The sequence below is a fragment of the Ostrinia nubilalis genome, chromosome 5, assembly GCF_963855985.1.
Source record: "Ostrinia nubilalis chromosome 5, ilOstNubi1.1, whole genome shotgun sequence".
NCBI lineage: Eukaryota > Metazoa > Arthropoda > Insecta > Lepidoptera > Crambidae > Ostrinia > Ostrinia nubilalis.
The window spans coordinates 10,702,862-10,718,852 of NC_087092.1; the positions used below are offsets into that span (position 1 = coordinate 10,702,862).

Genomic DNA, 15,991 nt, shown 5'->3' on the forward strand with positions numbered 1-15,991 from the left:
ATTTAGTTACTATGTTAAAAAATGTGGAAAAAATCGCCCATGACGGCTTGGACAATCTCAATCAGTCGCGCGGTGGCGCTTACGGAGGACGGACGCGCGTCAGTTTTTTGGTCGTGACAGTTCGCGATTTGTCAATATTTTTGACAATGATGACTTTGATGAGTCACAGTATAATAACATCAGTGTTACTAGAGAAAGCTAAAATTTTTGATAATTAAGAATTATGAATTTTGTCTACCTATTGAAATTTAAATCGTTGGCATCCTTTTAAACTAAGACCCTACTCATGATACATAGTACATTCCTCAAATATGAGACAAAACCAATGAGTTAAAATTACATTTTTATAGTACCTACATATAATCGTCTTACACTCTTTAGAAGAGCACAATGACACAAATAAATAATAAAAATTAGGTCAAATAGGGGCAGCTGCACGTCACTGAAAGACGATTCTGTACTCGGCATCTGGGCTGGAGAACATGAATCCTTGCTTACAGATGCAGATGTAATTAGAGTTATAACTGGACAAATTTTACATGAAATGTTTAACAGAAATCAGTTAAAAGACACATACATGGAATACCAATAAGGTTGCGGAGGGAAAGCTACCTATTATAAACTAGCGGCAGCCCGCGACTTCGTTTTACCCCCGTTAGATATGATGTTTTACTTCGTTGTTGATAGATGGCGTTTCACGGCTTCCCCCGAATGAATATTTACGAACGTCATACCGTAGTTTGTCCAGTGCTGTAGATTTTAACCAATGACGATAGATGGCGCTTTTTAGACACGTCTTATTTATTTATTGAAATTTGTTTGCCACATATCGTCATAATGTTAATCTGGGTTATAAACAATAATACTGTGAAGTTTCAACAAAATCCGTTCAGTAGTTTTTGCGTGAAAGAGTAACAAACATCCAGACATCATGACATCTAGACACCCAAACATTCGCCTTTATAATATTAGTAGGATATTTCACAATCCAAACTAATATTTACTATTTAGCATTTACTTACAGTAAATGCTAAATAGATAAAGACGCAGGCCGCTACCAATCGATCAACATGGAAAGCATTGGGGGAGGCCTATGTTCAGCAGTGGACGTCCTATGGCTGAAATGATGATGATGATGATGATTACAGTAAATATTAGTTTGGATTGTGAAATATTTAAAATAAAAAAAGAATAAAACAAAATAGGGTTTCAAATTACCTATCTATATCTAATATTATAAAGAGGTAAAGTTTGTGTGTTTGTATATTTGTTAAATTGTAAGGGGTAATCTCGGGATCTACTGAACCGATTTTAAAAAAATCTTTCACTAATAGAAAGCCACATTATATTTGAGTGTAATAGGTTATATAAAAAGCAGCGGACGGAAACCTAGTTTATTTATAATTATGTAAGAGCATAATTATTAAAGTCGAAGTCAAACATTATTTATTTGTGTGGACCTATATTAACGAGAGATTACAAGGCGTCAAATATTTCAAGAAAAAAATTAAAAACTATATTATAATGCTAAATTTTGCTCTCATGGAGCCTTTACCTACTCTGACAAATTAAGATTTAGAAAAGAAACTAATAATAAAACCATTTAACTGTCCTGCAATGAAAAGCTTGATCGGGTACAACACCTCAAGTTATTTCAGAACTTGATTTCATTAAAAGACTCCGAATATCAAATCACTTAGGTATCTAAAGTCAAACGATTCTGAAATGTCAAGTGGCATAAAGTTGGGACTAATGAATAACCCATTAAGATAGTAGCGCCCTCCTGTCAATGACATACCTGGAACGATAGAGTATTGGACAACTAATGAAAATGCTTTGTCCTAAATGACTGACGGATATCTATAGAGACCTGAAAGTTGGAAGGTGTGTTCTTTGTATGACGTAGGCATCTCATAAGAAAAGATTTTCCGAAATGGGGTCATGAAATGAAGGGGGTGAAAAAAGGGGGCAAAGTTTGTATGGGACAAAGTGATTCCTTGGTTCAATCTACTTGAAATTTAGCTTAACAATTCCTTAATATAATTCATGAAAGACGTGTGGAACGGGTAGAAAGTAATTTTTTTGGCAGTCATTTTCTTCGAAGTTGATATCAATACTACTTAGTGCCTTTGATTTAATTACTTTTTATTTTTACAAGTGTTTGAAAACTCCATGTCAGATTGTGTTCAATGTCAAGTGAAATCTCAAATTGAAATGTCTCAATCTCAATGAGGAGACTCTGTATTTATTCCTAGAATTCCCCTAACACCGTCAAATTGCCTTTTCGAATTCAAGCCAGTGCAGTTTCCCATCAGTCTGCTTCGTAATGACTATAAACAAAGCTCAAAGTCAAACTCTAGGGACCTCTGCTTAAACTCCCATGAGTGCACAGAGGTAAGCAGGTAACCGCGTGTGATGCTCATAGTAATTTTCGATACAGAACCCCGTACATACGTCATACATATTATAGAAAGAAAACACCCAGACCAATACAAACAAATATGTTTCTGCAATTTTAGTATGATATTTTTATTTATTAATAAACAAAGAGACTGAAAAAAATTAACGCGTGTACTGATTAATGTTATTAACCACATGCAAAGCTTCGTGAATTGTAACAACTATAATTTATTATCCAAGCTCTAAATAATCGCTACTAAGAGTAACTTATCATAAAATGTTTTTCCAGTCGCTCAAGCTTCCAAGGGCCTACCGATAGGTCGGGTGACGTAATCTTGAAATTCTTTAAGCCGGCGCAGAACTTCCAGAAGGTCAGGCGACGCCACGGCCACTTTGAACCGTGTTTACTTCTGCAGTTATATTTCATATTTATTCGATTCTAGAATATATTCCCAAAAAGTCTGTAAGGTGTTTTAATTTGTATCACTTGGATATGATTTGTATTAGAAAGTGTTGTGAGTGTGACGCTTGACGAAGGGAAGGAAGTCGACCTAACCTAACCAACTGCGTATTTCTATACTATGTAGCTGGAAATTGTGGCGGGAGCTCTTTGGCGCGCTGTCTTCGGCGAAGAATTGCGCGCGCAGATTTTGACAGCGCGAAATACCTACTTTAGCAGAAATACCAAGCCTTAAATATGGATTGAAGCGGATTAGATATTAGTGGAGGACATAATAACAGAAGCATATGAATGGAATGGTTATTGAATTGTATCATACTTGTTGACAAAGTAAAGTATATCAGTCAAGCAAATCTGCGAGTATGAATGCACTAATCTACATTTGAAATAGCGCTATTTGTGTTTCTCTAACGTCAATGGGATGTGGAGATATGAAATGATATAAGCATGCTTACCTCACAGACCAATATCTCACTAACCTAGATGCAATGTGCTAACATAAAGATTATTTACTGACGTAGATAGTTAAATAAATAAATATCCTTGGACATTTTACACTGCGCCTCTAGTCAGTGTTTATTAAATTAAAGAGTTAGTAAATCTGTTGCTTTCGTTTTCAGGTCAAAACATCTGAAGCAGCTCGAATTAATTTGGTAGAGATAGACTGGGACATAACAAAAAGGACTAACTACGAGCAATTATTACAAGAATAATGTAGGTACGTAAAGACTAAATTATGAGTATGAAATACATATTTATGCATGTGGGTGGAACCCACCCAACGTTAGCAATAAATAAAAAGTAAAATAAAAGAAAATCCGTAGACAAAAAATAAATGATGACGGATATTATTATTGAAAAGTAAGTGGACCAATAAAAGGTGTGGTTAGACAGACAGACACGCTTGTTACTATAATAATGTCAACATAACACAAAACAGGATGCGGGTTATAGATAAAATGTTATGTTAAACTTATCAATATGAGGTAAGTAGAATTTTAACTACATGTTGACGTATAAACGTAGTTAAAATAAACATGGACAATTTCCGTATATTTTGTTAGATAACATCACGGAATTAGGAAAAGCCTTTTTCTATTGTCTTTGTGTGATTAAGATGTTATAAGTAATATTTATTTGGTCGTACTCATGTTAATTGTAATTACTGGCTGATTTAATTAATACTATTATCTAAATAAAGAGCTCCTGACATTTTAATAATTAAGTTTTGTGCCTACTTAGTTACCTATTTTTATTCGCTCCATTCACAAATGGTACGATAACAACTACTTAACCAGTTTATGACACGAGTAAGTACATACCAAAGTACATAATAAAACCAGAGTCCATTGACGTATAAGAGATTAATGCAATGAGGCTATTTACCAATTCCAATTAAAATATACACGAGAATAATACAGAAGGCATCACAGTCACGTGTGTGTGGCACTCTGGGAGGGAGAGGGACTGGAGTGACGGTAATGAGTACGGGAGACACGTGACTGAATGGAGCACGCGGGTCGCCAGCGGTCACTCACTCTGTGAGGGATGCGCCTCGGCAGGACTCAGTCCGGGAAGTAAAGAGGCACTGGAGTGACGGAATCAAATGCGGGAGACGCGTAACTGGATGGAGCAAGCGGGTCGCCGGCGGTCACTCACTCTGTGAGGAATGCGCTCAGGCAGGACTCAGTCAGTGAAGTTCAGAGAAAGACACTGGAGTCACGGAGTTAAATTCGGAAGGCAGGTGGAAGAGTGTATGTTAGTCACTCACAGGTGGAGTGGAGAGATGAACTGGCTGACCGTAGTGATGGTAATGAGCACAGGAGATACGTGACCGAATGGAGCAAGCGGATCGCTAGTCACTTACTCCGTAAGGGATGCGCCCTGGCAGGATTCAGTCCGGAAGATGCTTGACTAGATGGAGGGGATGCTCACTTCAGCATGAAAGACGAACTTTCAGCTAGTTGATTTCAGTCCGGGACAGAGAGGGATCGGAGCCGCGTAGTGACGTTTCTTACACGACTCAAAGGAACATGTCAACGTTACCCACTCTTGACTAAGGGATGAACTCTAGTGGGACTCACTACGGGAAGAATAGAGGCTCTGGAGTGACGGACACCTAACAGGGAGATGGTGTTAGTGGATCACGCCGAGTCGATGAGATTAATCTCTCATTAGGAGGCCCTTTCTCCTAGAAGCAGTATTAATTATGAAGACCTCTCACATCATTAAAGCTAAGGGGCAAAAATTCCAACAGTGTTCAATGCAGCAGTGCGGAAAAAGCGTGGTTTGTTTTTACACCCCTAAAAGTCATATTTTATTCAATTAAGTATGTTATACTACCACCAGTTAGACTGATCGTCCAGCCACCTCTCCTGAAACGCCCTTTTAAAAATATTACGGGATTAAAGTTCGAATGAACAACACTATCGGGAGCCTGAAACGCGTGCACTCAGCATGCAAACCATGTGCTGCCATCAAATGCCGAACAAATCTCATTAGTTTTAATGCATTCACAATGAAACTTTGAATTTCAAATAATTTAGTCAAATCTTATGATAAAAGATGCAAACTTGTTAAGCCGATAATTTTAATTTGCGGCGAAAGTTAGTTTTGAATGACTGAAAACTTTTTTTTTTTTCAGTTTATAACTATAACGAGTTTTACAAGTTTTTCAGAAGTAAGTAATGCATCAATGCCGATTGTACAACAACTTAGCAAGGTATTCGACAGAGAATCATTAAGTAAATCCAAAGCGTTAACTCTTTTTGCCAACAAAGATTAAACTTTGCACAGCAAATGTAAGGAGCAGTTTGGTTGTTATTGCATTTAGGTTACAAGGTGTGGTATTTCATGAACTTCTGTTAATATCTTAAAGTAGGTGTTTATAAGCCACATTTTTTTTAATCAACGACAATTTGATTTTACGGGTGACAGATTTATATTTCTACTGAGTTCAGTACATTTTCCGTGGTCAAAGTTGACATGTAAAATAAATATTTCGAGAAAATTTTAGAAATGTAGGACATAGAATTTATAAAATTTTTGTACGAAAAATTTTGTTATTTTGCTAGCACTAAGTAAACTACACTAACTAGTGTACACTAACACTATCAATAAGCCTATTCCGAAATGGGTAACGGATTACTCATTACATGTAATATTATTGAACTTTGATAAGTTTGTATGGGAATTCCCATATTTAAATAATCAAACAAAAGCGAAAAAACATAAGAGCCAATCGAATCGTAGCTAAGCAAATACTACACAGCGAAGACATACATATTCTAAAGCTTGAACTCCACAAAATGCTATAATTTTTAATTTTATTAATATGTACAGCACAGCACAGTTAGAGTAGGCGCACACCGTTGTTTTTTAGTTGGCCGATAGTTGTGCCCGATTTTAATTTGTATGAAGAATCGGCCAAATCGAATCGGCGTAGTGTGCGCACTCTCATACATGCCCATACTGATCAACTGCCCGACTAAACTATCGGCCGACGAAAAATCAACGGTGTGCGCCTACTCTTAAAGATGTGACTAAGACCTAGTTGCACTAATAAATCATTTAATATTTAATCTACGAACACAAATGTTATCTTTATCAACTGAGTATACAAACTCAGGATGTATGCCAACTAAAATGATGTTTTTAAAACAGCATTAGGGCCAAAATTGTGTCAATAATACGCCTATCCTAATTAATAAGCCGACGGACCACTATTTGTCTATTGCTAAGCAAACGTTTCAAAAAGCATAATATTTAACGTGACTTCCAAGTGTGACTTACAAGAGGCGTTTGTGTAGCGCACTTTTATAGACAAACATTAATTAATTCGGAGGGAAATCCCAAAGCATCCGAAAAGTAAACGATCGAATAAAAAAATATGTAAAATGCTATTAATGGCGCTGCGAGCCACTCGGGCAGTCACTCGAAACTTTCGGCGAAGACAAGTAAGACGAGTAGTAACGTTAATACAGTTAGCTAGGTACACGTTTAAATAATAAAGGTAACTTTTTATTATATTATTATGTTACTACATTAAGTACAATATGAGATGAATAAATTATAGGTACTGCTAAGTATCGAGGAAACTCCTCTTTTTGTAAGACGTCGGTTAAATGAAGGCGCAATTGAATCAATGGAACTAATTATTGCATACCAACGTTTTTAACGCATTTCTTACGAAAAATAAGTCCAACTACTGCAATCAGTTCATGCCTAAGTGAACATCACAATTACGAGTAGGAAGGAAGTAGTAAAAAAATGTCGCGCGAAAAGTAACAGCCTATACCTATTCATTATAACAAATTGAATGTGTATTTACAATAGATACCTACCATTTATGTTCCTCTGTTAACAAAATTAACATAAGGCATATTATAATATCATTTAGGCTACACTATTCTAGAACTGTATGTATAAGTACTAGAAACTTATTTTATTATTCTGTGATACTATTAGACATAACTATTCTCAGTAGTTAAATACTATAACCATATTTTTTCATTCAAAACACACGCTTAATCTGCATTATGAATCTAATCCGGTGCAATAAGAAGTGTCTTGAAAAGTATTGATGTTTTTACTCTGTTTAGGTATTGTAACGTAGGTATTTGAGCTCTGGCTTTACACGTCCCAGTAAGTATTATGTTAACCCTACTACTCCTTCAGGCCAATGCTGAGATGAAACAGCTGTTAGATGTGATAGGTGCCATTTTGCAAAAAAAAAAGTAGTATAGCTATAGCACATCTGTGGGTCTAGACAAAGTGCAAATTATAATCGCAAACAAGTCGAAAAGTGGTCGAAAAGCCCCTTTTTTGTATGGAGTTTTGACGGATTCGATTTTCGATTCGATCAAAAAGTGCGTTTTGTCTAGGGGGGCTGCTATACTGCCCAAAATAAAACTATAATAAAAGCTCACCTTCTTTTTCGCAGCACGCTTATCTTTCCGGATCGCCTTGATGCCATTGCGAAACTGAAACAAAAATAAACATTTCATTACTTTATAAAAAAATCAAAGAATGTTTATACGCATAAAGCTACCCATCTAGAATTTATTGTGATGAACAAGGAAAATTTAATTAATTAAGTAATTTCCATTTTCCTCAATGTACCTAAATAACTCGCGATCGCAAGTCTGGAAATATGTAATCTATACAAGATATCGAAAAACTGTTTACTGATCCTGAAAGTGCTTCACGAGCTCTTTCAAACGATACGGTAAGCTATACTACAGGTAAGGTAAGAGATGCTACAGGGTAAGTATATTTTTTGCGAATACAAGTAAAATAACAAAGACTTACAGCACAGTGAAAGCAGCTGAACAGCGACGACCTGGGAGCGTCGGAGACAGCCGCGGGCGACGTCGGGGCTTCGCACACCTCAGGGTAGCATTCCAAAACAACCTGATCAAAATTATTAAATTTTTAGCTTTAAGAGATGCATCTCAAACTAAATTGTGAATTATAAATAACTTGAAAAAATCGAACTGCCTGCCTGGGTTCGGTTCCCGCCTTAGACAGTTCGACTTTTTCAAGTTATTTATAATTTACAACCATCAAAAATGTGTTTATTTTTAAACAATTTGGCAAGTGCTAAGATGAATGACCTGTCGCCGGCTTATTCCACTATTCCCCGTTAACGCCAAATTGGAGCTATAATGGGGAATAATGAACTAAAAAGTTCATTAATCCCCGCTATACTTATTACGATTATATTTTTAAAGTAATGGGGATTAATGAACTTTTTAGTCGCCAATGCATTGATTAGGTACTGGTTTAAAAATAAATAAAAGTTCTCTGTAGTTGGTACATTATTTCAGGATGCTGGACTAACAGATTGCAATGTATTTTCATACTTACTGAAAACAGCACATCAACATTTGGGCAAAACTTATTTTGAATACTTATTACACTTGGAACCCTGAGTCATAAAATAGGTAGTACCTATTTAGTGCTCAAGTGGTTGCATGAGACGATTGATTCTATTGCCAATGATTGCTGTTACCATCTCATTCGCAAGCTATTAATAACACTGTTTTCCCAAGTTTTAAGAACTTTATAAGCTTTTGAGCAACTCGGAGCCCTTCAAATACCATTGAAGACATTATTAACAGCTTACGAATGAGATGCTAACAGCAATCATTGGCTATCTCACAGATATAGGTTAGGAGGTAACATAACATCTAACTGAAGGAGGGCCAAGCTAAAATAGTGCAATTGCAATGTTTTCCCTTGCCTCCTTATTGGAAATGTCATACTTTTCGTGCTGCATAGGTAAGTAAGCAGTTATAGATGTGCGTTAGTAAAAACAATCCCTTTACGAAAGCAATCGAACACGAACCAGCTGTAAATTATTTCTATCTATTTCTGAAGTCTAACCGGATAATTTATTTCGCTAAAAAGATGTAACTGGGGCATAGGTTAACTTGTTCTTTTAAATGCACCCATATATGAGCAAGATCAAATATGCTCAATGATACTGAATCAAAATATGTATGTGCTTCCTACGCATAACAATGTGTAATATTAAAATTACGATGGAGAACCGACGCCGTTGGTAAAGTTAACGAGCGGTCTCATATTATTATAATGCGGCGTCGACCTTGACAGAACAAAGCAAGCAGATGTGGTCCCAAGTGCGTGCTCTAACGGAAAACAAGAAGCCGTAAAATCATTTAGATTTCATTTCATTACTGAACACAAAATTAGAATTGCAAAACGTAGGTACTTAAGTATGGCCCGAATTTCTCAGTTAAAACAAAACTGATAATAAAAGCTTGTAATAGTAAAATTACGTAGTTTCTTTAAAACTCTGTTTAGTTGTAGGTAAGCCGAGTGAACTCAGCTAGCCATATGAAGTTTGAAAGTAGACTGGCCGCGACACGATCTACCGCAAAAAAATACCTAAGAAAGCATGTTTCGCAAAACGAGTTGAATGCACCGGTGCCGGTGCGCGACGCCGCGTGTGGCCGCGTCGAGCACGCGCGCAGCCGATAACGACGCACTCGCCAGCTCGCCACTCACCGGTACTCACATTCGCATCGCCCGCCGGGTCGCCCTTGTACACCGCCGAGTAGCTCTCCGGCGGGAAGCTGAACCGCGGGGACGACATCTCGACACACTCGCGACACTGACACGGACTCGCAAAGGCCGCGGTCAGATGTTGCGCCGCCAAAAGAGGTCGGGCCGATTCATTGTTCCTTATTGATCGCGCTCGAAGCCCGAGGCGACGCGAGCGCGGCCTGCGGCGGGGCGCGCGAACGCACTGACGCGGCCGGCGTCTGTACACACGCGGATTATTATCGTTCTTTACGCCGATAATGAGTAACGCAAACTTCCCGTAAAATTATTGGCCACCGTGTGCGCGATCGTACGGCTATCGACACGGAGCCTTATCGCGGACCCGGCCCGGTGAGCACTGCCGCGGACACATGTAGTCGTTGCCAGTTTCGACATTGGGAACTGAGGGTATGCGCCCGTCACCGCGGTTTATACGATACCTACATAACTTTACAATAAATAAACAATTGACGCACCGAGGAATGAGCAACTGAACGTTACGTTACTTACAGCCTCGCTCTCGTACACTCCAATATACATAATAACAATAGGCATTGTTTTCGTTTATGCAGGCGAGAGACGACGTTGTACATAAAACAATCCGGTTTCGAAATGCACTAATAAGCTATAAGAACTGAGATGTCTTGCTTAATTTATTAATGCAAGAGGATTATTTTCGATTACACCAATTTGTTTTGTTATATTTACGTAATTTACATCCATAATGCTGCTTAATTTATGGGTCATCTTACTATAAAATATGCGACAGTAGAGGATAAAACATTACAAATGGTCTGCAATAAATCTCGTTTGCATTGTAAGTACTGAAACAATATTGAGTGTGATAAGAGTGTGAGTTTGATATGCTTCTGTTTTCCATTGTGTTATACACTAATTACTTTGTACAGCTAATTGCACATTAGTTTACCTTTGTGTTAAACGTTATTTGAGAAAATAAAACAGCAAATATTCATAAATTAAAGTTTATTTTACAAAATAAATCATTACTAATTACAAACAGAACATCTGAGTAAAAATTTACAAAAATACACCGCACAAATTTTTAATACATCGCTTTTAGAAATTGAGGTGATATTTACTATTTCACTACAGTTTATTTCTGTCACTAAATCAGTCTGGTTCCTTAATTCATAGAGCCCCAATGCCATCCAGGTACAAGTGAATAGACATCTTCAGGGCAAATCCTACCTTAAGATGAGATTGTAACTAATATGTAAATAAAATAACCTTTCTTGATTGTCTACGCGCAAATTGCTTCCATTAAAAATGGGAAAACCCAGAAGTCATTTCTAATAATACTTTCCGCTGCTAAGCAAATAGATGGAGATATTTAAGGCAGTGTCATAAAGTTGCGCAAACATAATCACCCAGGCTAACACTGCAAATCCTATGAGCATGTGACCGGGAGCATGCTTCGGACTTGACTTTGGAACACGTTAACCACCACATGGTTACTGTATAATACTGCAGCAATAAAATTCTATATAGCAATTTTATTGTTTTAGGATTATAAATTTAATATCCAAACCAAACTTATACACGTATATTTTTTAAATTGAATTTCAATCAATAAGGAATAATAGAAAACAAAAATCGGCAGTTTCGTATTTGTTATTAATGCAGATAATGATTTTTGATCATTAATCAATAGTGGCCTCTTTCTTTACAGAAACTTAATAAAAATCGAATGTGCGTCATCATCAACCTATGACCCTGCAACGGGGCGTCTTAGCTAGCTCAGTCTGACACCCCGCTGTTTAGTACTAAGTCCCAGTTCGCCTTCTGCGATGAGGGATGTGTACCTATCCAGGATGCCTACAGGGATATTTGACCAAGGAAACGCACAATCAATAACACAATGGCACTTTATAATCTGGGTTCCACAATAGTTCATTTATTCTAGTTTCACTGACTCTAAATCGCTATCGTTTAATAATGAGCAAGTTTACAAGTACTTTACAAGTTATATCACAATTTACTAATTACAACAAGAGGAATAACGACGCGCCCGGTTCGCGTCCCGAGACTAGTTTACGTATCCGCGAGAGGGGCGGCGCCCTGTGCGAGGTTTAGCGAGTGTTAGTTTGGATACTTATAACTAGGGGGGTAGGACGTGGTTCAATAGCTCGAGCCAGAGACCAAAGTCCTCTGATGAGTATGATACCACTGGGAAAGGGCGTCGGACCTACGTGGCGAGGGGGTATGAAGTTCAGGAAGGGTGGCAGCGGGATTGCTACCGCAGGTTGGGAGTGAGTATCGCATGCACTACTCGGTAAGGACGAGAACCGATAGGCTATCAACGATAGAACGTCTCGAATCGACAATTAGATCACCTGACCGAGTTAACGAGGTATCGAATCAAGCCAGAGCCGAACAGTTAGGGTTAGTGGGAACAATGTGGATAGCTATTCGCTAGGGACTCTGTGCAATGCAGCCGAGGGAACGATAGACGCGCGCGCGAACGTCTGACTGTTGCAATGGCTCCCGAGCGAATGCTAGGCGCCCGCGGTCGCCGCCGTCTCATATATTAGCTCGGTCCGTGCGGCGTGCGGCCGCGCAGCCGTAGGGTTGTCAAGATCTCTGCGCTCGGTGCTAGGGCTGTCGATGCGTCGCGGGGTGCGTCACATCCTCCCTTGTTTTGGAGATTTTTACCTGGAAAAATCACAAGTCTGGTACATAAAGGTTCTTTAAGAACAACTAAAATTCATGTCAATAATAAGTTATTTTTGGGTAATTTCGTAACGAGTATAAATTAAAATGTAAAACATGACTGAACTTGTACTTGATCATTAGCCCAATAATAACTCCTTATTTAAAACATGACAGTACATTTATTTACTTATAACCATATTAGCTAACTTGGTCTTGGAACAATGTTATTAAGATACCCTTAATTTTTTTTTTTGCTTACAATGAACTAATTAAACGCTAATTTTAGCTAACTTAGTTTTGAAACAATGTTATTAAGATACCTTTAATTTTATTTTGCTTACAATGAACTAATTAACCGCTAATTTTAGTTAACTTAGTTTTGAAACAATGTTATTAAGATACCTATATTTTTTTTTTTGTTTGCAATGAACTAATTAAACGCTAATTTTAGTTAACTTAGTTTTGAAACAATGTTATTAAGATACCTTTGACCTTTTGTTTACAATTTACCAATGAACTAATTAAACGAGTCTGTTGTTTACTTTCTTATTACGAGTATTCAATTATTACTTAAAATATTTATTTAATACAATAATAGTATGCATGGCACTTGTTATTATTATTTCTAGTTTACTAGTTTAATTATTTAAATTACCATACTCAGAATAGGCATCTGGTTAATGTTAATAATTTCTATAATTATTAAAAGTTATACAAGACAATGGCAGTTAAGGGGTTAAGTTTTAATTGCAATAATATATCTTAACGTAAATGGAATGCAGCCTGGCGCGGCGCGCAAACATTAGGCAGGTAAAATCTAGTTATGAGTCATCTAGTAAGCGAGTGCTGTTGATCGCCCGTGGCGTATAGAAAAAATGCGTTTCACTGATAATATGCAAATGAGTTCGCTCGGTGAATCGTTCTTACAATGTTTGTTTACTACGAGTATTTAAAAGTTATCGAGAAACTGGTAGTACTATTGACGCGTAGCAAACCGGTTTGTTATTTATGTGAGTTTAGGCTGCGAGTTACGAGTAAAATTAAATAACAATGCGATTTGCGTCAACAGTTATTTAACGAGATTAAATAGAACAATTGAACGATTTAAATTATACAGGGTTATTATCTAATGATAATTAATACTTATAGGTTATTGATATGTGGTATTTAACGAGATTAAATTCAAGAACTGAATGATCTAGATTATACAGGCTTATTATGCGATGTTAATTAATACTTGTAGGTTATTGATATATGATATTTAACGAGATTAAATTCAAGAACTGAATGATCCAGATCATACAGGGTTGCTTTGTAATGTTAATTAATAATTTTACATTATTGACTTGTTTTTAATATTGATGAATTTACTTTAACGAGAACTGACTAGGCAATTACTAAGTACTTTGTACCTATCTATTAGAAAGCTAACTTAGGTATAAAGTTAAGCTACGAGTAAATGTTACTGGCCTTGTTCAGCTGGATCTGGGTTTGGCGGTGCTCGCCTCTTCATGCCGCGCCTCTTCTTTCTCCCCGGCCGCCTCCTGGTCTGGTCCTCAGCTCGGGTCGGCTCCTCTCCAGGGCCGGACTCGCGCCAGTCCAGGTCTTGTGGGTGGTCGACGGTGTCGACATCGAGGATTTCGGTCCGGTCTGTGGACCGGTTCGATGATCTGGATAGTGGTCTACACGGGTCTGTAGACACTGTGCTCCAGGGTTTGCGTGCGTTGTTAACTTGGCAGGTTTTGCAGTTCTTGACGTACGTTGACACATCTCTGTACATACCGGGCCAATAATATCTCTGTGATATTTTGTTTAGTGTTTTTGCTGTTCCTAGATGGCCTGCGGTTGGTGTATCGTGGTTTTCTTTCAGAATCTGGTTTTTTCCATTGTTGTTTATGCATAATTTCCAGTCTGGTGATGTTTCTGTTCTTGGTCCGTATGCGTGATTTACTATTTTCCTGTATAATTTGCTGTTTGACATTTTATAGTCCTTGTTTCCGGTTTTTTGTATTTCTTGAATTTTCTTTTGGATCCAGTCTTCTTTTGTTTCTTGTTTTAAGCGTGTTACGTGTTTATTTATTACTTCTTGATTTTTAGGGTTCCATGAATAGTCTTTTTTCTTGATTGGTTTTTCGTGTGCGAGTTTGATCTTGTGTTTTTTCTTACTTGGTGTTTCGGCCATTTCGTATGTAGGTACGATGTTGGCTTCTGTGTTTTTTCTTGACGTTCCCATTTGTTCCGCTTGTTTGATATTATCTTTAGGCCATTCTATTTTGGCTCCTATTCTGTTCAATATGTCCATGCCGATCAGTATAGTCGTGATTTGTGGATGATATAACACTTGGTGGTTAATTGTTTTTCCTTTTATATTAATTTGCAAGTCTAGTGCTTCTTTAATTCGAGTTGTGTGTCCATCTGTCATGCTAGCTGTTATGCTTACTGTTTTCGGTTTCAGATTTCTTTTTACGAATTTCTTGTATACTTGGTCGTTGATGTATGATCTTGTGGCGCCGGTGTCTACGAGTGCTTGATATTTTTCGCCTAGTATCGATACATCTACGAAGGGACGGTTATCTTTAAGTTGCGGACTTGTGTTCATTGTCATAGCCTGTGTGTACTCACTTGTTTTCTTACAACACTGTTTACTCATTTTGCCGATCTTGCCACAACCGTTACAAAATAGTATTTTCTTACTTCTGCAATCTTTCATGGGGTGCCCGTGTTTTCCACAGCTCCAGCAGCAAGTATTTGTGTTGTAATTGTGTATGTATGATGCCGTCTCCTTGTGTTCTTGATTAAAATTTGTGCTTATTTCGTGGTAGTCATTTCGTGGTTCTCTTTGTATGAAGCTAGTTTGACGGTCTGCTGTGACATTCTCGTAGTCGTTTGCCAGTTGTATCAATTTGCTTACCGAGTCTGCTTCTGATTTTTTGATATAAAACTTGTATTTTGCGTTCATGTTTTCGTAGATTCTATTTATTTCTTCTTCTTTTGACATTTTCGAGTATCTGCGCATGAGTGTTTGTATTTCAATGAGGTAGTCTGTGAATTTTTGGCGGTGATGTTGCCTGTAATTCACTATTTTAGCTAACAGGTCACTGTCACGGCTCACAAATGTCAACGTGAAGAGTTCTATGAATTCGTTCCATGTAGTGAACGAGTTTTTATTATTTCTATACCACAGTACGGCCTTTCCTTTCAGGAATCTGGGGAGCACTTTGAGTACTTTATCTGGCTTGACCTCGCCCGATGACATGAGTTCGTCCAGTTGCTCTAGGAACTCCACTGGGTCGTTGTATGTGTCAAAACTTAGGTTCCATCTGGCCGTTATGCTTTCAGTTTGATCTACGGTGTACGACATGTTTGGTTCTTGCTGCATCTCTGTGTCTT

The 15,991-nt window shown here is 37.6% G+C and overlaps 1 protein-coding gene across 1 annotated transcript in view; it reads right to left on the reverse strand.

Moving 5' to 3' along the window:
• Window positions 1-10,335, reverse strand: part of LOC135071908 (inositol-trisphosphate 3-kinase homolog) — a 109,050-nt gene extending 98,715 nt beyond the window's left edge. The window contains exons 1-3 of the mRNA XM_063965771.1: window positions 9,903-10,335; window positions 8,171-8,272; window positions 7,789-7,842 (exon numbers count right to left, since the gene is read on the reverse strand). Coding sequence (XP_063821841.1) covers window positions 7,789-7,842; window positions 8,171-8,272; window positions 9,903-9,980 — 234 coding nt within the window. The 5' untranslated portion in view covers window positions 9,981-10,335. The remainder of the gene's footprint in view (window positions 1-7,788; window positions 7,843-8,170; window positions 8,273-9,902) is intronic.
• Window positions 10,336-15,991: the final 5,656 nt, after the last annotated feature.